This window comes from Crassostrea angulata, chromosome 1 (assembly GCF_025612915.1).
Source record: "Crassostrea angulata isolate pt1a10 chromosome 1, ASM2561291v2, whole genome shotgun sequence".
In the NCBI taxonomy this organism is placed as follows: domain Eukaryota; kingdom Metazoa; phylum Mollusca; class Bivalvia; order Ostreida; family Ostreidae; genus Magallana; species Magallana angulata.
Genome location: NC_069111.1, coordinates 43888774 through 43914072, shown reverse-complemented (window position 1 = coordinate 43914072; position 25299 = coordinate 43888774). Strand labels below are relative to the sequence as shown.

Genomic DNA, 25299 nt, shown 5'->3' with positions numbered 1-25299 from the left:
TACCGTACATGTATGTAGCTTTTGCAGCATAGAATATAAAACTTGGCATTGTATTCACAAACATGCAGTACGCATAATGTTTAATCTTTAAATTGGCAGTGGAATTTTTTGGTAAATAAAAGACGACATTATTTTGAAGAATTTCTGATTATAAATAAATATCAGCATAAAATACGAAACATTTCGATTACCAAAAAAGCTATGAAGTATGCCAAAATAAAATTATTCATAATTCAACTAAGTTATTTTAATTATTGACCTAATGATCAAATTTAGTTTCACCGGCAGAGACAAATTCCAACTTTCCGTCTACAAAAGACTAATTACGATCGAACATAACAAACAACATTAAATATGTGCATGGAAAAAGATAAGTATATTTATAATTGCATGTAGCATACATTGTAGGTTGCTGGAACGACAAAAATAATGACATAAAGACGTAATGCAATTTAGATATCTGAATATTTTTTTTTATTGCAAACTCTTAAGGTTTACAACGCGTATCTTGGTTTCTTAAGCGCACTTTAAATTGTTTATTATCTTTTAATGCCATATATAAAAGCATATTGCTTCCAAAAATATCATTGCTTCCAATTATCTGTCCTTGAAGCAGACGTGATATTGAATGCAAAATCTATGAAATCAAGATAGAATGATATTTTTATGTTTGTCGTAACTCATTCTAATTAAATATTTGCAGAAAAAGAAACTTCTTTTCAAATCAACTGTGTTTCGGGATTTTCTTAAATATAATGTATCGGGCATGAATTTTAACATTATGACATCGATTAGATTTCATAAAAAATCAGTCGGTTTCATTGTTTTGGTATTGTTTGTGTGCTGCAATAGTTTGACGCATGGCCAAGCTTCCAAAGTTGGGATAGCTTTAACACAATTTGAAAATGTAAGTATTTATTCACATATCCTAAAATCTTAGAATAAGTGGAAGCTTATAAAAAAGATTTTTATTTAAAGTTACCGCTGGGATTCATTTAATGTCTTCTGTCTTCTTTTCAAAATGCGGTTTTATAAAATATGTCTTTAATATCAATAAGATTTCAGCATACTTATTCCTAAAAATTTATTTACACTTACATTATTGAATACGTTATTGGTTGCTTGAAAGTTTGCCAACGAGAGATATTAATATAAGTTGTAGAGCTTGTTTATCAATTGTTGTAAAAAAAATAAAGGTTCCGTTTTTCTGTTCAGAAAGTTTTTATTTTTGATATTTTTTATAAAAATAAAAAAAGTTTAATTAATTAAGGAATGAATTCAATATTTATTAGTTTTATACGATATAAAATGGTTTGGGGCAGTTTATAAAAATGCGTAAACTGTTTCAAACCATTTTATATCGTATAAAACTAATAAATATTGAATTCATTGCTTATAATTTAATTTTTTTACTCTTCATTGTAGATAAAAACGGTCATTTGACCTTTAAAATGACGAAAAATTGTACAAAATTAATACGTAACGTCAGGAATATTGATACGTTTTTGACGTTAGTCTTACTATGACGTAGGCAATATTCTTTATAAGATATAAAATAATTTTTTAGCCGAGCAGAAAGCGCGTTACAACCAGAATTAAATTATAGTGAAAGAGGAAACCTGCATGTTTTCACTTCGGATTTAGTAATTTACAGTGATTGAAATCACAATGATTATAGTGAACAAAATTTATCAAGTTAATTGCTGTGCTAGTTATTATAATATAGATTTTAAAGAAAGAATCGTCGGACATTGATATCTACATATAAAAGTTAAATTAATTTAAAAGCAGCCGTGCTTTCCAACTGTCCGTTTAGTTCCGTCTTTGCACACGTACATGTAACGGTGGTCAGGCCTTCAACAGACGTTCAGACGTTATTAAAGCTGAACACCGCTCGTAAATAGGCACCGTCACACAGATACCTGGTATATAAACCCTTCGATTTCGTTACACCCGATTGCACACCTGAACCTCGTGGCCGACATGTAGTCTTCCTTTCGTGGTCTTTAGATTTTATGCATTTTTTTCTTATCTTATGTTCATTTTCTGTTCGTAAATAATGCATTTACCAATTTATTTGATGTTAGTATTCTCCTGGCTTCAAAAAGGTGCGTAAAATTTGATAATTTCATCGCGATCGAGTAACACGGCGAGGCAAAATGTACGTCCACACAGGTGAGACCTCTACAGCGAAGTACTTTGAAATGTTTGGAGGTCTGTCCCTTATATAAGGGTTGTAGAGACAGCAGTGATTAAAGAGAAATACGGCGGACAGTGCCTATTTACGAGCGGTGTTCAGCTTTAATAACGGCCTGGCGCACGCGAGGCATCGGCAACGAACCCGACGTTTAAAACATGTAACACTTTAAAAAACATGTTATTTCATAAGCCCAAATAAATATGCTCTTCATGTTTCTAACTAGCACAGAGAGCAAAAAAGTTGTCATGGCCGTTTATTCGAATATGCAAACATTAAATAAGTACATGAATATCAGATAGATATCAGTCAGATATATAGTACATATACATCAAATAGATTTTATACATGTACATTGAACTCGACTTGCGCCGTTCAAACAATATGGCAGCATATATCAAATATATATATATATATATATATATATATATATATATATATATATATATATATATATATATATATATATATATATATATAATATACAATATTAGAAATATGATCTTGACCCGAGGAGCCTGGAGAAAACAGTGCCCAACAGAGACAGTAATATTCTAATCAAAATTACGCACTTCATTGCTGTAAGTCCTTGACTACAGATGAACTAAAACTATTTTTGTCCAAATTCAAAAAAAAAAACTAAAACCGAAAAAGTTATTCACAATTTACAATTTTACTAAACAATACCTATGCCACTATTTTTTAATAAATTAATACTATGCAACCTATTTCTAAATAATGAGTTTGGACGGGAGGGGAATTTTTGTGACCGACCCAGGAAACAGTTGAATATAAAAGGAAGAGCTTAACGCGCACACTTCAGGACCAGGAAGTATGGAGTTATTGCCCTTGAATTAACATTACTAGAGTTATAGTTCTTGCCCCAAACAATATGCTTAATTTCATGAAATAACAGGGTTTATTCCTATTTGATAAACCTAATTATATACATGTAATGATATAATAATTTAAATAGTTACAACAATACAACAACACCAGATATAATGATCATAGCAAATATAATAGCAATAAATCATCCAACATTACAAACGTAGTTTGTACGTTGATTTGAATATTTCTAAAAGAGCTATTTAAAATAGAAAAGAAGCAAATCTGGAATTGAATTGGACGTGCGTAAATAAAACATTCCTGTGTTGATTTTTAAAAAAAAAAAGTAAGTTCCACCTTAAATGCATTCTCGGACCCATTTCAACGCATTAATAATTAATCAAGAGCGAAAAATATTGGGCTTATATTCAAAACCAGCTTTTTATTTAGTCCGGCATTTTAAAAATTGTTATCGAATTTTTATTTTTTATCCTAATTGAAAAAAAAATCTTCTTAAATTGTATAGGATGTTTTATTGTATTTCCAAGCAAATGGATAGTCAAAAATTTTAATAAAAATAATTGTACTGGTTATAAAAACATACTTTAAATACCAAATATTTCAGTTTTCATGTGAATACAATTTCTTAGGGAACTGACAATGAGGTCACCACTCCAACGAACGTTTCTGTTGTATCGGAGGATTCCACCACTGAGGATACACAAACGTCTCTTGAAAGTTCAACAGTTGAAACAGAACCAGATGATAAGAATACCAATTCAATGAACGTTTCTGTTGCATGGGAAAGTTCTACTCCAGCGGATTCAAATACATCTCGTGATAGCACAACAGTTGATGACGAAACAGACACAAAAAATAAGGTCACCACTCCAATATATGTATCTGTTGAAACGGAAAAGTCTACCATAGATGGTTCACATACTTCTCCAGAGAGCTCAACAGTTGCAATTGATGTTGCAACAGTCACAGATTCAACTTTTGAACAAAGTACAACTAAGAGTACCATAATCAGCCTATCTTCCGAAATACAACCGACAGATGAAGTTACTAGCACCATGAACTATGCTACGACATCCGATTGGAAAACATCTTATGGGAGCCAATCTGAAGGCACTGAGATAGTGGAGACAACAATAGCAGACAGCAATGATAACAGTTCCTCTGTTTCAACGATCTCACCATCCACCACAACGACAGAACTCATGATCACTGCTAACAGCTCTAGTAAGTATTGTGTTTAATCGAAGCACTGGAAGTAATTTCAAAACAGGCTCTTCTCATGATTGACAAACGAAGCTACATATTTTGAATTGGTTCGAACATTTTCAATTAAAAGTATAATATCGGAGTACATTATGTTACATGTATGAATGATGATTTTTCAATATTTTCATAGATCCTATACCGCAAATAAAATATATTTGCCTATTAATGTCTTGATTTCGATTTTGACATCCTTTATATGCATACATTTAAAAGAAGCCCATTGCTCATACATGTAGTGCTATAAATTAAATGTATTACATGTATCGGTTCCTTCCCTTTATATATACAGGATGCCCTTTCGTGATCCTGTCACCAGGGTTTGTATCAACAGATTTCGGAACGTCTGCACAATTCAGAGCCATCGTAGAGTCGTACCATGATCCAGCTCTGGAATCTAGGTGGTTAAGGCTGCCGTCCAGTATAACCGAAATCATCGACATCAACCATCCGAAGTACCTCGGTAGTAAAAACCTTCCTTCTCCAGAGCTCCTGATTAATAATGTCACCTTTGAAGATGAGATTAACTACCAGCTTCAAGTTCGAATTGTTGGGGGATGGTGCACTGGGAATACCGTATCGTTGGACGTCAGAGGAAGTATGGATATTTTTATTGCCTAGCTGTTTAAACATATCAAATTGTACATGTACATATGACATATAGATATTTTGAAATCAATGCCACAATTAACAATCATTATGAAATTGCCCTTTTCATTCTGTTGAAATGCAGTCCACAATACAGACATTTAAGATAATAAGAATGATTACATTGTTTTAACACTCATATTTTCATTATAATTTTTTTTTTCAATTAAAAAAAAAGTTACCTGCATTTTAGGCTTTAAGCGTGAATTTGCACACTGTATTAAGTTGATGGTCGCGGTGGTAAATATTTGCAATGTACAGATACTTTAGAACGCCACAAATATTTTCAAAAGCTAACCAAAGCGTCTGTTATATTACATGTTGATGCCTTAACCGTTCAAGTTCCCACTCCAACGTTAAGCGAAGAAAAGTGCAGTGTGACTAAAAAATGCGAACCACACACAAAATTTAAGATTAAATTGAGTTGATATGCTACTTAACTGAAGCCCATTTAGCTCATTTTCGTAGGAATTTTTTTTTCGCGAATAGACGCGAAACTTTCCCGAATTAACGTTTTATTCGCCAAAAAAAATCATTACAAAATTGAGCTCAATAGGCTCCCGTTCTTACTAAAAATTGCGTACTTGAAGTTACAAAATTAAGATTTTAACAGATATGCAAAAGAATTACTTTAAACAAACAGAACAATTTTTTTTAATGAACGTTTACATGTACTATTATTAATATACTTTCATGTTAAATACTGAAATCTGATTGGCTTAGAAGCAGTTGATAAACCGTTCTATCACCCTCAGCGTTAGCAACGCACTTGGCAACGGGTAACACAAAAAATGTTACATGCTAGTAAATTATGCGCGTACGGTTCGCCGTAGAATTCACGTCATTCCTAAAGAAGTCAGTTATGCGTTTGAAGTAATGCGAATAGATAAAGAGTTTATTAAAGCGTGCGCCCGAGTACAATTTGGACGAAGGAAAATTTTAAAACATGTTTGCAAATGTGGAAGAGTCCCAAATAACTAAATTGTTGGATGAGAAAGACTCTGTTAGTACTAAACGTACTATTAAGAGGTCTGTCAATCTATTCCGCACCTTCCTGATCGAAAAAAGAGGAAGCGGGAAATTCGAGGGTCTATCTAAGCAAGAACTCAACGAGAATATTAAGACATTCAGTACAATAAAATAAATAGTGCCTGTTTGGGAGGGTAACAGTTGAAACTGACACCCCTCGAAAACCATTGTCAACCTCCGCTTCGCGTCGGTTGACAATGGTTTTCTCGGGGTGTCAATTTCAACTGTTACCCTTCCAAACAGGCACTATTTATATAATGTCTATGTATATCGAACGCTCGATGAACAGCGAGTACGACTGTATGCTCTATGAACGGTGAACGAGCACTGACCACAGGGTGAACGGTAAGCGTTAAAACGGTGAATAATTGACGCACGTTAAACGTACAATATGAACTTACATAAGGAAACATAGAACGTTTCAACTACATCTAACATCAATTAAACTTTATTTCTAAATGTATATGGCTACGAGAGGGAAAAAAAGGGTTCCAAACGATTTCACCTTTTACACACACTACATATTGTACATATACTAGCAAAATTGTAAATGTACATTTATATCATGTACGATTTCACTTCGAATTAAAATATTAAATGAATTTTTTGCTAAACAATCATATAATTAGAAATAATGAAAAATATATGACCATATGTGCCATTGTTTTAATTGTTGCACTTGGTATGACAAGTTTTGCAGTTTTACGATCCGTGCAATGCTACAAAGGAGTGTGACCAACGCAAAGACTTGGTTTGTTCATCAGTACACAATAGCTGCATGTGTCACAGTAGTTATTACCATCGAAATCGAACTTGTTATCTTAGTAAGTAACATTTAATATATGGTTTATTTCACTAACCCTTTGATTCGAACAATGTTAATATCCTATTAAGTAAATATACTACAATAATGGAGATTCATATCAGATTAAAATACTTTGTGAAAAGGGGATGTATAAATAATACTGAACATCTAGAACCATTTTAACAAGACCTTGGACTTTCGATAGGATGTAACTATCTTTTTCTTGCGTCAAAACAAGTTAAAAATGACGCTGGTTTCAAGTGAAATATACACAGATTGCGATGTCTTTCCTCAAGAGCCAGACAAATCTTGTTGATTTCAAAGAGCCATAGCTGAATGGCCAGCAATTAAATAGACAGGACTATATCACATTGCAGTTTGACACAACTTCCAAAGTCCAAGCTCCTGTTAATATTGTTCTAATATCCCTCGTTATACATAAACAGATTTAGGACGTTCTGTTGATTTTATGAAGTAAATAGTTTCTGAATTGCTTACGACTTATAAATGAGTTCAAACAGTTTCGTTATATAAACCGAATTTTATTTTGAAGATTAAAAAAGTATATGCATGTGACTTTCATAAACAAGTTTAATAAGCTTTTGTGTTTCCAGATCGTGGAATTCATTTGAGCACGTATATCACAAAACAATGTACAATACTACCATGATGTCATGCACTTTAAAAAAAAAATAACAACTCCTTTTTTTATAAAGTACCGAACATTCAATTTGACAGCGTGTACAATTATGTTCATTTCAGGATCCAACTTAAGAGCTGTGTACTATTATTCGCAAATAACAACTTCTAATATAACAGTATGGTGGAATCATCCGTATCAGGACGCAGACCTTGTGCAATCATACAACGTTTCACTCCGAGAGAGCTCTTACTCGTACAACTATAAAGCGTCCGTGGAATTACAAACCAATTACACGTTCGAGTCCTCTTTTTCCCCCAGTTTTTTGTACTTTTTCGAAATCACTTCCAATGTTTTGCTAAGCGACCCCGAGGAGACGTTTACCGTGAAAACTAACACTATCAATTTAGTTGTTGGTAAGAAATCTATTAAATATTGCTGTTGGGGTTTTTTTTTAGCTTAGATTATGATTCACGACGAATAAATGTATGTATAGTATAAAAATTTTCTAAATCTCTACATGAAAAAGCAGTTTTCAAAATGAATTAAGTTTCAACTTTGTTATTTAATTTATATATGTCATAATAATTTCTTCATTTACAATAGATCCAAATCCACCAGGGCCAATTGACACAAATGCGAGCACTTTTCATCCACAGACGCTTTATTTAAAGTGGGGAAGATCAGAAAACAGCTCTAATGTAAATATGTATCAAGTTATAATAGACAGGTACTCGACATTATCATCTTGGATTTCATTAACCTGGCACAGGGATCTGGAACCAGGCAGGAATTATACGGTACAAATATATGCAATATGCTGGTACGGTACAAGTTATAGTAGATGGAGTCCTGTATACAATGGCGTAATTCAGACCCTGCGTAAGTAATTCGTTTAAACAACTCTCGAAATAATATTAATATTTTTCTCATATTTCACAAAAATCAGTTGGTTTCTATAGATATAAGTGCATGTCAATGAAGCAGTACTACTTTTTATTGTGCAGGGGTCCCTAAAGTTACCCTCCCTCGCTCGTCATATACCATACCGTTTCTATCAAACTTTGAAATGGTGGCATCAGTTCTAAACGTCTCCGATTTTCCTCCCACGACGTCTACGAAATGGATAAGAAACGGTCAATACATCAACATCACTGATACCAGGTACAATGGAAGTACAGAGGATTTATTTTATCCCACTTTGGTCATCAACAATGTGGATTTTGACAATGATCATGGAGCATACTACCGTTGTGTAGCAACCAATTCAGAGGGATCATGGACTAGCGGCAGTACAATGTTGTATATAGAAGGCAGTATGTACACAAGAGCATATTTGATTTACTAGATTTTTAAAGCGTCTAAAAATTGCATTTGTTTTTGTATTTTGGACTAGTGTCACACAATATTTGAATCATTAATGTATATTCTATGCTTCAACAGGCCTCAACTTTCTAGAAAAGTGTACACGGCATGCAGAATGTATATCAGGAAAATATTTGACGTGTCGGCAAGACAAATGTCTTTGTGATTGGGGATATTACCATAAAAACCGTACATGTTATTCAAGTACGTTTATTGATATTTATTTGGTCTACATGTATACTACAATGCCTCTCTTATGTAAATGAACCTCGGAGTATGTTTTTGCTGCGTAAATGTTATTATAAAAATATCTAGTTTTAAAATTCATTTGATGTTTACTAAATTTTTTTGAAATATCAAAAAAGCAAACACCAATCCAATCAATATTTTTTGTTACAATTACAAAAACTAATTTAATATTCACCAATAAATCTTTTTATTCTATTTACACTTCAAAATCACAGGAGATTTGATACAAATAAGCAAACTGGAAATCGACAAAGACACGTGCGAAGTAGTTTTAAGATGGAATCATCCAACTGTGGACTCTCACCTCATCATAGATTACATTGTTATGAGATTCTCAGTGCACAATTACAATTGGTTCTTAGAAGAAATGGTCTCCGTAGGGATTGATACACAATATACAACAAAATGTACTTTACAGCCAGGACGTCTCTACGATTTTTATATTTATCAGAATGTATCACTTACTGATCCAGATGAAACAATTTTTCTTTATTCTACTGGACGTTCAATAATCATAGGTATGGGGTTTTTCTCGTGTTCATATATTTTTTATACATTAAAGTCTTATTAGTACACTTATCACATATTTAGTTTATGTAAAAGTAATTTCTGAATTCTCTCTCTCTCTCTCTCTCATATATATATATATATATATATATATATATATATATATATATATATATATATATATATATATATATATATATATATATATATATATAAACATTATTTTTGACATATACAGAGCCACTTCCACCTGGGAAACTTAATCGACAAATGAGCAATTTTTCTGCGAACCATTTGTTTTTAAAATGGAACCCACCGGGTGGAAATACTACATTGAATCACTACAGAGTAGTTATTAACGGACACCAGCAACAAACTTTTGGAATTGTCCCAGAGATCTACTGGAATAAACAGCTTACTCCAGGAACAATTTATAATGTGACAATTATTGCAGTGAGTTATGGGGATTTGTATAGTTTTCCTTGGTATCGATCAGCAGAAAGTAAGCCCTTCGTTGACTGGATAGAAACAGAAACAGGTACATATATGTACATATCAAACAAACTGATGGTAGTAAATATGTTAAAGGCTTCTACTTGTTTTAAACTAAAATCGGTATATTTGTGCAAAAATGTACGTAAACTAATATTTCATTTGCTTTTCTCGACGACTGATTTACAATTTTGATCAATTTATTTACAATTATATCATTCAAAACATGCATCTTAGGTAACAAGGAGGCTTATTCTTATTTGCCTTTTGGAGAACGAGATGAGGTACTCAGAGGCGATGATGTCACAAGTGCAGTTCTGAGATCTCCCACTACTGTCTATGCAGGGGATAGCTCACAAGGAGGCTTTAACTTTGTTCGGGTTAGTTTTTATTTTGAAACGATAGAAAGACATGAACAATTGAATACAAGAAGAAGAGCTCTTTATTAAAGATAGGAAAATGCCCAAATTTTAAAGTTAGTAAGTGGAGTTTTTCTCTTATCAATTTATAGATATAGGGTAACAATTCATGTCTCAAAATTTTAGGAAGATCTGTTGGTTTAATCGTTGATCATCCAACCTCCTTAAGTCTTAAACAGTAAAACGTTTCAAACGGTTCATTTAAGGAATAAGGAAGCATTCTTTTAGTATTATGAGGTGATAATTTCGGTTGGGCCGTGGTCAAATCCAATAAAGTCCGAAGGGCTCAAAATATTCAAAGAATGATTCCTTATTAGTTATATTTATATTATTTCCAATTTCTACACTAAAGTCTTTAAAACAACATAAATAAAAGCCACTACTTTTCATATAGCACGTGTCATCTGTTCCTACGCAGCGCAGCCAATACCGTTTTATGGTTATGCTATAAGACACACACATTTTTTGTCGCTCATCTTTTATGAAATTATTGGGTTTTAGGCTTCAAAATTGATCCGTAATGTTATCACAGACAAAGACGGTCGAAAATGTAAACATTTGTTAGTAAATGTATTCTTAGTAAACATATTTCGTAGGGGCAGACAATTTGTCCATTGTTGATCTATATTCGATCATTATTGGATTTTTATCATTACCGACATAGTTATCAAAGCATAACCAGTCACATCATATATTGGGGTTTTTTTTCGCTTCACTTGCACTTTGTTTTGTTATTTTATCGTAATTTATTTTATTGAAGATTGGATCAAACGGCGTGATTGGTCTTGGAGAAGAGTTCAACAGCATCACAGTACATGATATTGGTACTGAAACACTGAAGAGTAGACGCATCATTTGTCCATTTTGGGTAGATCTGTTGACAGTTGACTCCATAGGCAACATTTACTACCAGACGTATCAAAGGTTTAATGTGCTCAGTCTTTATACATGTCGCTAAATATTCCTAACAAAACACAATTTAACCTTCATTTTATTGCACAAGCAAAGTTCTTGTAAAATATTTAAAGGTGTTGTAATCAGTTTTATTCTTTAACAAGACAAATAAATAAGATTAATAGCATTATCATATCAAGTGAAATCTTCATCCTTTATGAAGGGGAATTGATGCCGAGAATGACTTATTTTTGAGAAAAGCAAATACAATAGTACGCCTCCAATTTGCCGACTTCCCCGAGTTCGAGGCTTCTTGGATTGTCAAAGTCACATGGGAGAACATGACCATATTTGGTGATAAGATAAAGGTAAAATTGGTTTTAAGTAATATAAGAAATTTTAAATATAAAAGAAATGCATTCCAAGCATTATACTGTATATAGTTTTCAAGTATAGTTTACACATTTCTAATTCAAATCGAATTCCTATCTTTTTTTTCAGACTGTGACATTCCAGTGTCTTTTGATTACGGATGGACAAAGTACTTTCACTGTTTTTAATTATATTGATGTTGATTTAAATCCAATAAAAGATAAGAAAATATCAATTGGTTATCAATATGGGCCGAACTTCGAAAGAAACTCGTTATCTAACAAAGACATGGCCTTTAGATTGAGTGAAATTCCCGGTAACAGAGGTATGAAAACAATTTTCTATAATTGTTTCTTGAAATCTATTTAATCTATAGACTTTTGAATGAACACATGAACTAAACACTTACAACTCCTTTAGTATATGATTGTTATTTTTTTAATTATACACAACCAAATGAATACTAAATACTATACAGGTAATAGCGTAGCAAATATCTTTTTTTTAGGAGTGAAAGGTTTCTGGATATATAAGATGACAACAGGCGTTCCAATGAACAAAGACGAAAAAGATTGTTTTGATTGGTACATTAAAAATAAGGAACAAGACTCCTACACCAAACTAACTTCAGTTTTGAGTCAAATTCGATGTCCTTGTAATAATATTCTGCTCCGATTTGATCCCCGCTATGCCATAAGTAGGTTCGACAGGATCAATAGAGTCTTGTGTTATGCTTCCATGATTGTCGGGAGGAATGCAGTATGTACTTCTATATAAATATGAACTTAATTTAATGTAACCGTTTGTTTATATCCTAAGGGGCAATCCGAAATATTTCATATCGCGTTATTCCTACTTATTTTCACTTGTTGAATATCTTTGTAAAAAAAAAAGATGAATTTCTGTTATAATATTTGCGAACTGACAATAAGGGAAAACCAATTTAACAATTGGGCTGCGTAAAAAAAAATCATCATACTCAGTTTTTCCTAAGATTATGCATGGGAATAAAGGTGGTATATCACCGTGGGGTTTTTTTTATCTTAGAAAACTGGATATCAATAATATAATATTATTGTGACTTTTGATTAAATCAATCACGAAAATTTATATTTCAAATGATTACAATTTTTAAATCTAAGAATCGCTTACAAAGTGTTTTTCTCCACAAGTGTTTCAACACTGACGAAAAATTGGCAAACCAAAACAAATACAATTTGTAATAATTGTTTTTAAGGAATGCTGTTATAGAATGCATGGATCGATCAACAATCTGGGTGCTTTGGAACGATCTTTACCATCCGCTGGAACTCTTTTGCAATATAATCCGTTTTTCGAACAACGAAAACATTCCACTGAAGACTTTAAACCAAAAGAAGCATGCTGCATAAAGACCAAACACTGCAAGTGGTTTTATGAGGTTCGCCCAATTCCCTAGTGTTATCTGAGATCTCCATTTAATCCCGGTATATTGAATACATCGAAATAAATTACATAATTTTTGACAATATTTTCTTCAAATATGTGTATAAATGACAATCGCTTACTGACTGCAAATTTTTTAAAAATTGCCATGATGACGCACCAATATATAAAATAAATACATTACCTTAATAATTATCAAATTCATACTATTTTGTACTATTTCTAATCAGCAATCAATTTCGGAGATCCGCATATTGTGACACTGGATGGACTAAACTACACGTTTAATGGGTATGGAGAATACACCATGTTGAACATATCAAAGACACCAATACAGTTTGACTTCCAGGCAAGGACAGACCTGGCAACAACAGCTAACGGCACGAATATAAATGCCACCATATTCAGTGCGTTTGTGGCCCAAGATCAAACTGGATCAAAATTGCAGATAGAAATGTCTCGGGACAAGACAAGTAAAACAATTAACTTCGTTAAAAAAAGTCAATTTTTTCATTTGAAAAATTAATTTTGCTCAAATAATTTAGAATTTAACAAGGTTTGTGTGAATTCAATTATATCTCGTTTTAATTACTTGTTTAAAAGGAATGCTTGTAAGAGTCAATGAAAGGGATTTAACAAGAGAGTTTGAAAACACGTCCTATGTATATTTGACGCAAAACCTGTCTGTTCGATGGGAAAATAAAACCTTATCGGCTTCCTTCCTACAAACATGTGAGTTTCATATCTTATTGGCAAACAGAGGGTTAAACTCGGAATAGAAACAGTCTGAAATGATGCTTTAATTAAACGAATTTCAGAATAACTAGATATATTGTTCGGGATTTTATCAAATGTTTTGGGAATTGATATTTTTTAACTGCAATTACCACCTACAATGTAATTTATTTGCAAAAACATGCAACGAAATCGATTTCCTTTGAATTCAAACATTGAAAATCGTTCATGTTTTGAATAATATTTAATGAAATTGAACATACATAAAACTGCAAGTGATTTCTAATAAAACTGGATTTGTCACACACATACGTTTAAAATGTTTTACTTAATTGATATTCAATTGTTAATATCTTTTCAATTTAGGAATATACATTGTTATTTTGAAAATAAGACTGAAACTAAGTCAATTTTAGTAGACTATTGACACGATTGATTTTAATAGATTATGATTTTAGTTATTTCAAAGAAATATAATTCATGTATTTTTTGTAAAGCCATCATTGTTAAGGTCAGCCTGGGCGTGCGATTTCTGATATCGGAGGTAGTTGTTGACAGTGAATACGGGGGTCATGCCAAAGGATTGATGGGGAATTTCGATGGAAACCCTACAAATGATTTTATACTTCCTAATGGAACTATTTTGAATAAAAATTCAACAAAGACAGAGAGGGATGTATACAACAACTTTGGCCAGCAATGTAAGATATCTTTTAATCGAAAAACCGAAAAAAATCTATCAATTTAACTTTGGCTCGATATGTTTGTGCATTGTATGTCCTGTGTGCGACAGAAAAAAAATCATTATTAGTTATAGGCAATTAGATTTTTAAACAAATTTCCTTTCATTGCTTTAAGGGCTTGTAAACGAAAAATCTCTTTTCCACTACGACAAGGACTTAACATACCATAATTATACTCACCTTGATTTCGAGCCGATATTCTTGGATGAAATTGATCAAAATAAATTGGAAGATGCGAAAACAAAATGTGGCCCAAATCCGTCACAAGCCTGCATCTTCGATTATCTGGCAACGGGAGACATTGCTCTGGCAGAGTCATCAGGAACGGAGGAAGCATCGGCACAGTCCGATAAACAGATCGTTGGTAAGAAGTGTAATACAGCAAAACTGCAATATAAACATGAAGTTATCAAATATATAGGATGAAACATTTTAAAAAATAATTAATTACTATGAATAATTAAAAATAAGAAAACAATTTTAATGTGTATACTATTAAGCCCTATCTGGGATTGTTTAGTTGTATAAATATCAGACATGAATGGCTTACTGGAATTTAGGTTATCTCTTGTCGTTAAAACAGCATTAACTTATATCAGTTTTATTTTTTGACATCGTATCATTTATAACTTTCATCCAGTGAGCAGACACTAAAAAAGGAGTTAATTTTGCATACATTATCAGGTTTATGATGATCTTAAAATATAGTTTGTTGTTCTTTTTGAAAGTGGTGTTTATTTGAAAAATGTCATAAACGATGTCATAAAGGTTTCTTGATCTCGAATAAAATCAATTTACTTCGAGAAAATGACATGCTGCTACGTTTTGTATCAAGTCGCATACCAGTAAATCGTATTTTTGAATGATGATTTTGATAAACTCTCCTAAGCAGCTACTCTAGCAAAACGGAAGTAAACAGTGTCTGGGCCTATAGTCTATCAAACGATATTCATGCAGCGCATCTGGACGATTTAAAAAAAATATATATGTACACACATGTGAAGTGAAATTGAAATCGATGGAAAGGAAAATAACCAAGATAACTTCATTCACACATTTATCATTTTTCACTCGTAAAAATTCACAGGAGCAAAAGCAGGATTCTTACGGAGATTTATAATGGGAAATGTTGACATATTTTCTCCATTTTGAACTCGGAATTCTTCGCACAATATTTCAACTTTTTCATCTGGGTCTGCAGCATAACGCAATCCCCGTAGAAATCACATTTTTAGCCGTGAATTGAAACCTGATAAATCAGATATAGCGTCTCGGGTCTCAGAGAGAAAATTTTGAAACATGTTCATACTTTTAAATGCCCATTGTTTGAACCTTCGGGTATTTATAAATATCGAGTTATTTAAGGTGAATCGAGGATATCTTGAGACAGAGTATAGTCACAAAACATGTGAATTCGTTGCTGCGGACAAGATATAGCACATGTCCCTAAAAAATTATAGTACTAGAATTAAGCTAATTTCCATTTGATATATTTTTAACCTTTTTTGTATGCATCTCTGTTTTCAAATTCGCGTTTTTCTTAATACAGAATACAGTAGAATTCGCTTATAACGAACTTAAATATAACAAAATCTCAGATATAGCGAAGTTTGATTCAATACCCGGTAAATTTTTAAATAAATCATTGCAAAACTCCAAGGTCATAACGAATTTGGATATACTGTGTGCAGAGTTATTTTCGCTACGTGTAATTTTGCAATTTTACAATGGCAGACCGTTTCGACTTGTCTTGAATTCTTCCTGACATTGCTGTGTTTACAGATAAATATTTGTCCACTGACAACTGGGGCGAAAGGGCGAAAATAAAACAAGGCGAATATTTATATGTATACAGTAAGGAATTTACGGATAAAACGAACTTATTGGGAGCGCCTTTGAAATGAATAATGACAACATTTACCACCTTAATAACGAATTTCGAATTTTTTATATTTTAAAAAGCGTGCATGCACTATCATTTAACATAAAAGTTTGAATGAATTTATTTTCATACAGATACCTCAATTTAAAATCCGATTGCTAAAGGTATCAAAAGAATGTATTTTCATTCTAAGCCTCAATTAGCAAAAGTTATTATTTATCTATTATTAATGAATACGCTATAGTTATCACTGCAAATTCGTTCCAGGATATAACGATATAACGAAATCCATTGGTCCTGAGGACTTCGCTATAGCCGATTTTTACTATACATATTAAAGTTCTGCCAGATGTGTTTTATACCCCCCCCCCCCCCCCATTTTCTATTGCTGTAATGTATTGACCCTCCCACCCCCGTTCTCTGATTTTTGTTTTGCTATTGGAGAAGGGTTATAACATATTATGGTCATACTATGTTGAATCCCCCTCCTGTTTTTAATTTTTTATCAATAACAGGTAATTGCACAGAGGGCTTAAGATATTATGACCCTTCCCCATCTTTGATGATATTTTGAACTCCCTCTCGAATTGCCTTGTATGCATGTCTGACTTGAAGTCTGTTAAAAATGCACGTATATTGGAGCTTTCATTGGAACTTTTCATAAGTCATTGTTTTAATAGAATTTTGGCTAAGGGATGGTATTATTGCAATCTCTTAAAAATAATTTCAATTATTTATCTGGACATTACTTTTTGTTTATAAAAATCATAAAAATTTTCTAGTTCGTTGAGTAAACCAAATTCTTTATTGGAAACACTTACAGTTCCATATTACTTTAGATGTATTTAATCATACACCAAGGGTCACATTATCTATACAGTAGTTAAATACCCCTTGCAGCCCTGCAAATGTTATTGTCATTTAAATTTTAGACCACGTGGTTATATGATCCTTTCAGTTTCGCAGTAAAAATCATGCCTCGTGTTTATAGTCTATTCCTAGAATTTAGGTACTTGTAGTCAAATATAAAATCTGAACGTTTATTGATTTTAAACTTTATCTTCATTGATTGGTGGATAAAATGTGTTCTAGAAATAAATGTAACAAAACAAAAAATAGTTTTTTTCTGTTGTTGCAACAATTAACATGCTTAGTAGAGATTCCCTTCTAATTTTCGATCCGCGCCTACCTAGTAATAACATCAATAATAAAATAGAATATACTATTTTATGCAGAATGTTCCTTGAAATTGGCTCGATATACTAAGTTTTTATTCAAAACAGACACCCATCATTTTTTTTTTATAAAAACCTGGTATTGCACACAACAAGCAACAAACATGGCTATGATTTTATTAAGACGTGGTTGAACACGAACGATAACTCTGCTCTGAATATCATCGTTTAAATTAAATAACCGCCAGATGGTGAAATAAAACATATATTTTAAATAATTTTCATGTTTAAACATAAATCAAAGAAGGATATGATATGAAAAACGATCAGTTCTTACGTATTTTGAGAATATTATCAGAAAACTTTAACTTCCGCTCGAAATTTCACAGGAACTAAACAAATCTCGGTGAAGTCTCGAGACCTTTCATTCGAGTACCTCTGGATTTATTATATTCTTAGCAACGATAAAGAAAACATTTCGAACACAGTCGCAGGGTTGCCTTACTTAACAGAAATTATTCACCCCTGAAAAAAACTTTCCTCAATACTTTGAGTACTTTAATTTCATTTTATAGAGAACGAAACACCAAGCATAGCAGGAAACACGTCAATCAATGTTGAAGTCGGTAAGCCTGTATATATGCAATTCAAAGCTTCTGATGACAGCGACAAAAAACCATTGTTTAAAGTTTTGAAACAGCCACCTGGTTTCACTTTGAATGAAACAATAGGAATGGCTACATGGATACCAAATAGTACCAATGTATCAGAAATAAGGTAATTCTCTGCTGTCTTTCCACAATAGTGGTCATTTATATATAAATGCCTTTATGAAAAAATGTACAACAGCATATAACTGTTTTTCTGTAAATTTGATTAATATGTAAACGGTGTGACCGTTGGACCGAGCGCAGATTTAACACAGTGCATTTTGATTTTTGTTTGATAAAATCTATTTAAAATGCACACAGTAGGATCCTCCTGCATGGTTTCCTACTCAAATCATTCATCAAAGTTAAACCAAACGTCGCGTGCTCAGTCTACATTATGACGTCATATTTCAGACGAAAAATGTTTTCAAGTTTTGTCTTCGGAAGAGAGTTACGTGATTCCGAATTTTTTTTTTATTTCTTATTTTATTGTTCATCAATTTAATTCATATGGATGCCAATGTAATAAAATTGAATATTTTATTCAGAATCTAAAAGATCAGTTTCTTGACGTTAATGTTTTTATTTTCAATCTGATAATTTGATAAGACATACATAGAACAAGTCGTGTTTCTTGATTGAAGCACTATTGAAACTTATCTGGTTTCCTTTTTAATTTCTTTTAATTCAAATTACCTTCTATTGAAACACTGGAACTTATTTAATCGAATTTAGGGGCAATAAACATCGATAAGTACCAGTCAATCAATGATCGAACTAACTTTTTGAAAACCAAAATGGCTGCCAATATGGCGGCGCCCAGGGCTGGAAGAAAAATTTTTTGGCCTTAGTACCCCTGATTCAACTTTCATTTTTCACTGATTTTCTTATATATACGTGTTACAATTAATCCTCGCTTCGCGAGGCGGGCATCTCCCGCCTCTCGCTGCGCTCGGTAATATCTTTTGTGTTTTTCGAAATTAGTAAATATTTTATTTGATTTAAAACATTGATGCTTCAAGAATAAGTGCCTGACAGAAAATAAAATACCAAATGAATTTATTTAGAAGATTCCTTTAAATACTATTTTTAGTATAAGTGTGATCGACGATATTGGAGCCGAATCACCATCTCTTGATGTCTCAATTGTTTTATGTGGAGGCTGCAATGACCACGGACGCTGCGACTATAACAACATTATACCCTCAGATAACGCCCGGTACAATTTGGCAGCTTGTGTTTGTAATGTAGGCTATTCGGGTAAGAACGTTTAATCGAAGAGTTCTTTTTGTTCAACGTTGGGGTCATTATTGTGATTTTCTTTAATGCTAGCATATATTAATTTAAAGAAAACTATTTTAGGTGAGAATTGTGAACTAGATACAGATGCGTGCTTCAATGAACCATGTCCTTTACTAAGAAACTGCACGGATCTTACGCCAGAAGAGGAAGTCCGATTTGGCCGAGGCTTCAACTGCACTGATTGTCCCTTGGGATACAAGGATATAGAAAATAAATGTGAAGGTAATACAGAAAAGCAAAATTGGTTATAAACACGTGGTATTTTGCAAATTTTAAAAATTATATTAATGAAGCAATCAATGTACAAAGGCATTTTTTTTAAAATTGTAGATATAAATGAATGTGAAAATAACAGTGCAGTGTCTTGCAATTCTCAGTCAGAGACCTGCGAAAATACAGATGGCAGTTATCTCTGCATTTGTCTATCGGGCTTTAGAAAAGAAGGCAGCACATGTAAAGGTAAGAGTGTTTCACGTTGATGGTGTACAGTGGTAACAACGTTAATGTTGACAAGCCAATCGTGTTAAATAGTTCGTGTAACGTGGGTGATCGTTCGTGTAACGTGCGGGATCGTGCGTGTATCAGGAAAAATAGTTTGCGTTTTTTACCGTGCGTGTTCGTGCGTGATCGTGCGGTTTTTTCGTTTTGTAACTTTTTTTAAGGAATGTCAGGATTTATTCTTAAAACAACGACAAGTAGTTTTTGTAAAACAATGTGAATTTTTAACCTTTTTTTGTAGAAGAACATTGACAGTTGTTAATATTCATTCTCTCTTTCGTGGTTAAATACATTTATCAAGTATTTCCACAGCTCATTCAATCCTTTGTTCGGTCGAGTTAGTTTTCGTAATGTTATAGTCAGCCTATATCGAGCACTCATTGTGTCTTGAAACATAATTTTAATCATATTAGCAAGAGCGACACGTTGAATAAAAGCGGTCAAGCTTACCCACTCCCCGTTTTAAAATAAACGATTATCCCAAACGTTTTTCTTTCAATAAGAATACGATACGCATTCCTATCTGGTTCATTGTGTAAACATTTGTTTGAAATGATTTTTTTATAAACGCTTTAAAATTTAGAATAAATAGAAATAAATCAATTATGTACTGTAAATAATGAAAATATTCAATGTGTAAAATCGAAATCATATGGAACAAGGTAACAAATTTACCTCTATCCCGCATAATCAAATCGTACGTAAGGGAACTGGATTACATAAACAGTCAACTCGTATGTAAATAATTTCATATAGTTAATGCATTATCCTCAATTCATTTACAATTATGTTATTATTCGTTATGGAGACAAAAAAATTAATTTGCGTATGAATCATATATTTTTTTTCTGTATGGATGTGTAAATTGTTTACTCGTAAAATGTAAAACAGTGCATTGCTACTGTACATGCCGCTTTTCAATAAAACACAAACATAAAGCAATACAGCTTAAAGCAATACGTTTTCTTAATTCTAATCTTAAAAAATAATTTCGATTTTGCGTGTTTAATGGTGTAGAATCGTTCGGTTGCGTGTTTTATCGTTTTTGTTCGTGTATCGTGAAAACTCAGTAAGTTAGTGATCGTCCGTGTATCGTGCGTGATCGTTCGTGTATCGTGCGTGATCGTTCGTGTATCAGAATCGTGCGTGTCGTTTGTCATTAATAACGTTGCTACCACTGTATATGCTATGAATTATTTTTCCTATTACACCTTTGTGCCACTTTTCTTTGTAAAATGACAACACAAAGTAATCTGCTATTGAATATTTTAAACCAATTTACCACAAACACTCTATCTTCATTGCGTTTCTTTTCTGATCATAGCTGGTGTTAACTTTTAAACGGATCGTTAAATTCATGAAAGTCGAACTGAGGTTAGCAATAACGCATTCTACATTGCTTACAATGAAAGTAATCTTCCACTTAATAAAAAAAAACTAATTTACTGACTTTTCAGATACATATAATAGCAATTCTAGTTTTTACCCTCGGCGTCAAATGTTTTCCCCATTTCCACCAAGCAATAGGTGCTGTCTCGGAAGACATTAAATTTTCTTTTGTTCTTATTGCCAGTAAAATATTTATTCAGATGTATCAAAACTGAAGCTTGCTGACGTTTAAATAGAATAAAAAGGGGGGAAACCTACATTCATGTATATTTATGATAAGCTGCATTATATGAATTATATAGACATGCATATTATTCAATTATTTTGAATATTATATCTTAAAATATGGTTTTAAAAAGTGGATTATTAGAATATACCGGTATCATATTCATTTATTATTATTTTGGAATAGATATTGATGAGTGTTTGGAAAAGACATCTGGATGCAAACAGATATGCAATAATGCACATGGATCATTTAAGTGTCAGTGTTTTAAAGGGTTTTCTTTAAATAGTGACAACACTACCTGCTTCAGGACAGGTATTTCTTGAAATCTTATATTTAAAAAAACCTTTGTACAATGAAAATAAGGGTTTAAAAAAGATGATTTTTTAAGAAGTTGTTTTTCTTTCATTGAAGTCCATACGTTTTTAAATGTCTTTTGATGAATACATTTGTTACGCATATATCTTATCCAGAAGAAAATACATGTCAAGGATTTCGAAAAACTTGCAATTACACCTGTGATATGGATAACGATAAATGTCTTTGTCCGATTGGTTATCAACTTGCTGAAAATGAAGAAGACTGTATCGGTAATGTGAATTGTAGCATCAATAAAACAGTTCATGCATTATAAAAGAATACATGGAATTAGTACATTAACAAAATACGTTTGTTGTACTTTAACAAAACTTTTGATTTTCTGTACACTTTAGATATCAACGAGTGTGATGCCAAACCGTGTCAACAAAATTGTACAAATACCGATGGTTCATTCCAGTGTACTTGTAGTGCTGGATACCAACTAAATAAAGATAAAATTTCATGCTCAGGTGCTTTGTTTTAATGATGTTTTAATTGTCGTTGTCAATTTTGTCCTTTTTTTACGAAATAATGATTGAAATAATATCTTGGTATTGATATTTTTCAATTAAACGAAAATCTCTTGTCTGATAAATTAAATAAATTGATGTGCAATTGACTTAATTTTCTCATACTAATGGCATGTATCAATTTTCTAGTAATCTTCATATTATAGTGTTATTAACCACAAGTTTTTTCTCTAGAAATATTTTAAAATTTCTTGAAATGTTTCTCACACAGAATGTGAAGAACCATATTTCGGGGAGGATTGCCAACAAATATGCACCTGTGGACAAGGTATGGACAGATGTGACCCAGTGACTGGGTGTGTCTGTACACTTGGCTGGACAGGGGTGAATTGTACGGATGATATCGATGAATGTGACAATAAAACCATATGTGGAAATGAAAAAGTCTGCCAAAATATAGAAGGGTCTTACCAGTGCAATTGTATAGACGGATTCAGAATGGATGGTGATATTTGCGAAGGTAAAAAGATTAAACACCTGCTCTTAATTAACGTATGTTCAATGAAATGGTAATATGCCGTACCATTAAAAAATAAATATTATTATATTTCATTAACTTAAAGACCAAAAGTTAAAGTAATGCCAAAAACATGTCAATTCCTGTAGTATATACGTTTCATATGTTTGTATACACATTGTAGCAACCCCCTCCCGCCACCGCCCCCCCCCCCCCCCACTAAAAAAAAATATATACAGTTTTCATATTTATGCCTACGCCATTGCAAATATTAAAATGTTATTTTAACTATTAACTAGTGTTGAAAAATTCGATTGTAACAATTAAATTAATTTTAAGTGCAATGTTTTTTACATCTAAAAAAAAGTTTTATCCCACAGTTTAAGTCTTTAAGATTTTGTATTTTCAGATATAAACGAATGTGATGATGTAAGCTTAAACGAGTGCCCGGATGATACCCATTGTCAAAACCTGTACGGAAATTATACTTGCAACTGCAAGTTAGGATTTCAAAGATATGGTTCTATTTGTAAAGGTACTTATTTGCTGAACCATAACATGTGGCATAACAAAATAAGTCATTTATACAATTAAAGGAGATTGTAATGTTTCCTTATGGCTACATTGCTAAAAAAATTAGGAGAAGCTAAATTGCCTATTCTCCTTATAACTCTGTGCGTCTCCAACATTTACCCTGTAGGATGAAAATCCACAAAATCATAATCACTCGCAGTTTTTTTATGATTAATCAATAAATACTATATAATTCTATAAATACATATACGTAAACAATTGATACAGGTATCATTGATGTTAAAGTAATCTAATATTCTTTGATAAACTTTTTAAAAGATAACTTTTCAGTTGATAGTAAGGGATTTACACGATTAACCTTTTTTTAAATTATGATTAAAGATACGATATTAAATTTGATATTAAGATAATATGAAACAAAGGTCGACCCCAACAGATCATACATTCTTAAATTAAAAATATAAAAACTACAAATTGAAAGGAAGATAATGCGTCTTTTAAATGTAACTAGTATGGATTTTTAGTTCGTTTTATATTTTTTAGAAAGATATACATAAATTATATTTATATTAAAAAAAAATTGCACAAAATTCTCATAAGCATGTGCTTTTTTGAACGACAGAAATCATGTAAAACAAATGCTTTACATTGTTTTGAAAATGTTATTTTGCTATTGTAGATATTAATGAATGTAAAGATGCAACTGCAGATTGTGATCACATTTGCATTAATACCGATGGTGGATATAACTGTGAATGTGAAATTGGATATGAATTGCATGACAAAGACAGAAGAACCTGTCAAAAGGGTGTGGATTTTAATTTTTTTGGAATAAATTGCGTATTTAACAGTGTTTCAAGAGTTATAAACACTTTAATCTGTTTTCAGTGGACAATATATGTGATATTTTCCCGGAACTGAACTGCAGCTATGGGTGTCGGTTTGAAAAAAATGGAAATTCACATAAAGTATATTGTTTCTGTGCATCTGGTTTCAGACTTGATATAGACAATAGTACTTGTAAAGGTATGAATATGAAATTTTACATAAATCACTTTGAATATACACAAGTATGCACGTTTATTGGTGAGAAAAGTTGAATTTCACTTTTAACAACCATTTTATATAGAGATACATATATTTCGATCAACTTTAAATTGTTACCTTTAATAACATTATGAACAGGAAATATTTTATTTTGTAGTACTGTCTATTTCTGATAATTCCAAAATTTCAGATATTGATGAGTGCAAAGAATCGAACAGATGTCAACAGAATTGCACAAACTTAGATGGCTCGTTTCAATGCGCGTGTGCTACAGGATACGCTTTAGAAAATGATGGGGTTTCGTGTAAAGGTAAACTCTTTACATTATAAAATATATAACCTTGTATTTGTGCTCTTTATTTATACAACAAGCACTATCATATGTTTTACATGGATGAAACTGGTTTGTCTTAAAACTGTGAACATGATGAGTTTTTTTTAATCGAATAGGAGTATTTATAATCTTTGTATGATCATTTATCTTTAACAGTATATTATAATATGGTTATTTATAAATCAATCAATTTCATATGTTTTACATTGATGAAACTGGTTTGTCTTCAAACTCTGAACATGATGAGTTTTTTTTAATAGAATAGGAGTATTTATAATCTTCT

The 25299-nt window shown here is 32.1% G+C and overlaps 1 protein-coding gene across 1 annotated transcript in view; it reads left to right on the top strand.

Moving 5' to 3' along the window:
• Positions 1-602: 602 nt before the first annotated feature.
• LOC128187259 (uncharacterized) overlaps positions 603-25299 on the top strand; it is a 30708-nt gene continuing 6011 nt past the window's right edge. Inside the window, 32 exon segments of the mRNA XM_052857606.1 lie at positions 603-907; positions 3676-4270; positions 4602-4907; positions 6679-6810; positions 7554-7847; positions 8038-8313; positions 8439-8747; positions 8875-9000; positions 9261-9563; positions 9791-10090; positions 10282-10424; positions 11224-11387; positions 11581-11725; positions 11859-12054; positions 12238-12488; positions 12967-13195; positions 13385-13627; positions 13758-13886; positions 14387-14590; positions 14748-14996; positions 18265-18466; positions 19433-19599; positions 19702-19863; positions 19972-20100; positions 21941-22069; positions 22228-22344; positions 22468-22584; positions 22856-23104; positions 23511-23636; positions 24315-24443; positions 24524-24661; positions 24873-24992. Coding sequence (XP_052713566.1) covers positions 767-907; positions 3676-4270; positions 4602-4907; positions 6679-6810; positions 7554-7847; positions 8038-8313; positions 8439-8747; positions 8875-9000; positions 9261-9563; positions 9791-10090; positions 10282-10424; positions 11224-11387; positions 11581-11725; positions 11859-12054; positions 12238-12488; positions 12967-13195; positions 13385-13627; positions 13758-13886; positions 14387-14590; positions 14748-14996; positions 18265-18466; positions 19433-19599; positions 19702-19863; positions 19972-20100; positions 21941-22069; positions 22228-22344; positions 22468-22584; positions 22856-23104; positions 23511-23636; positions 24315-24443; positions 24524-24661; positions 24873-24992 — 6520 coding nt within the window. The 5' untranslated portion in view covers positions 603-766.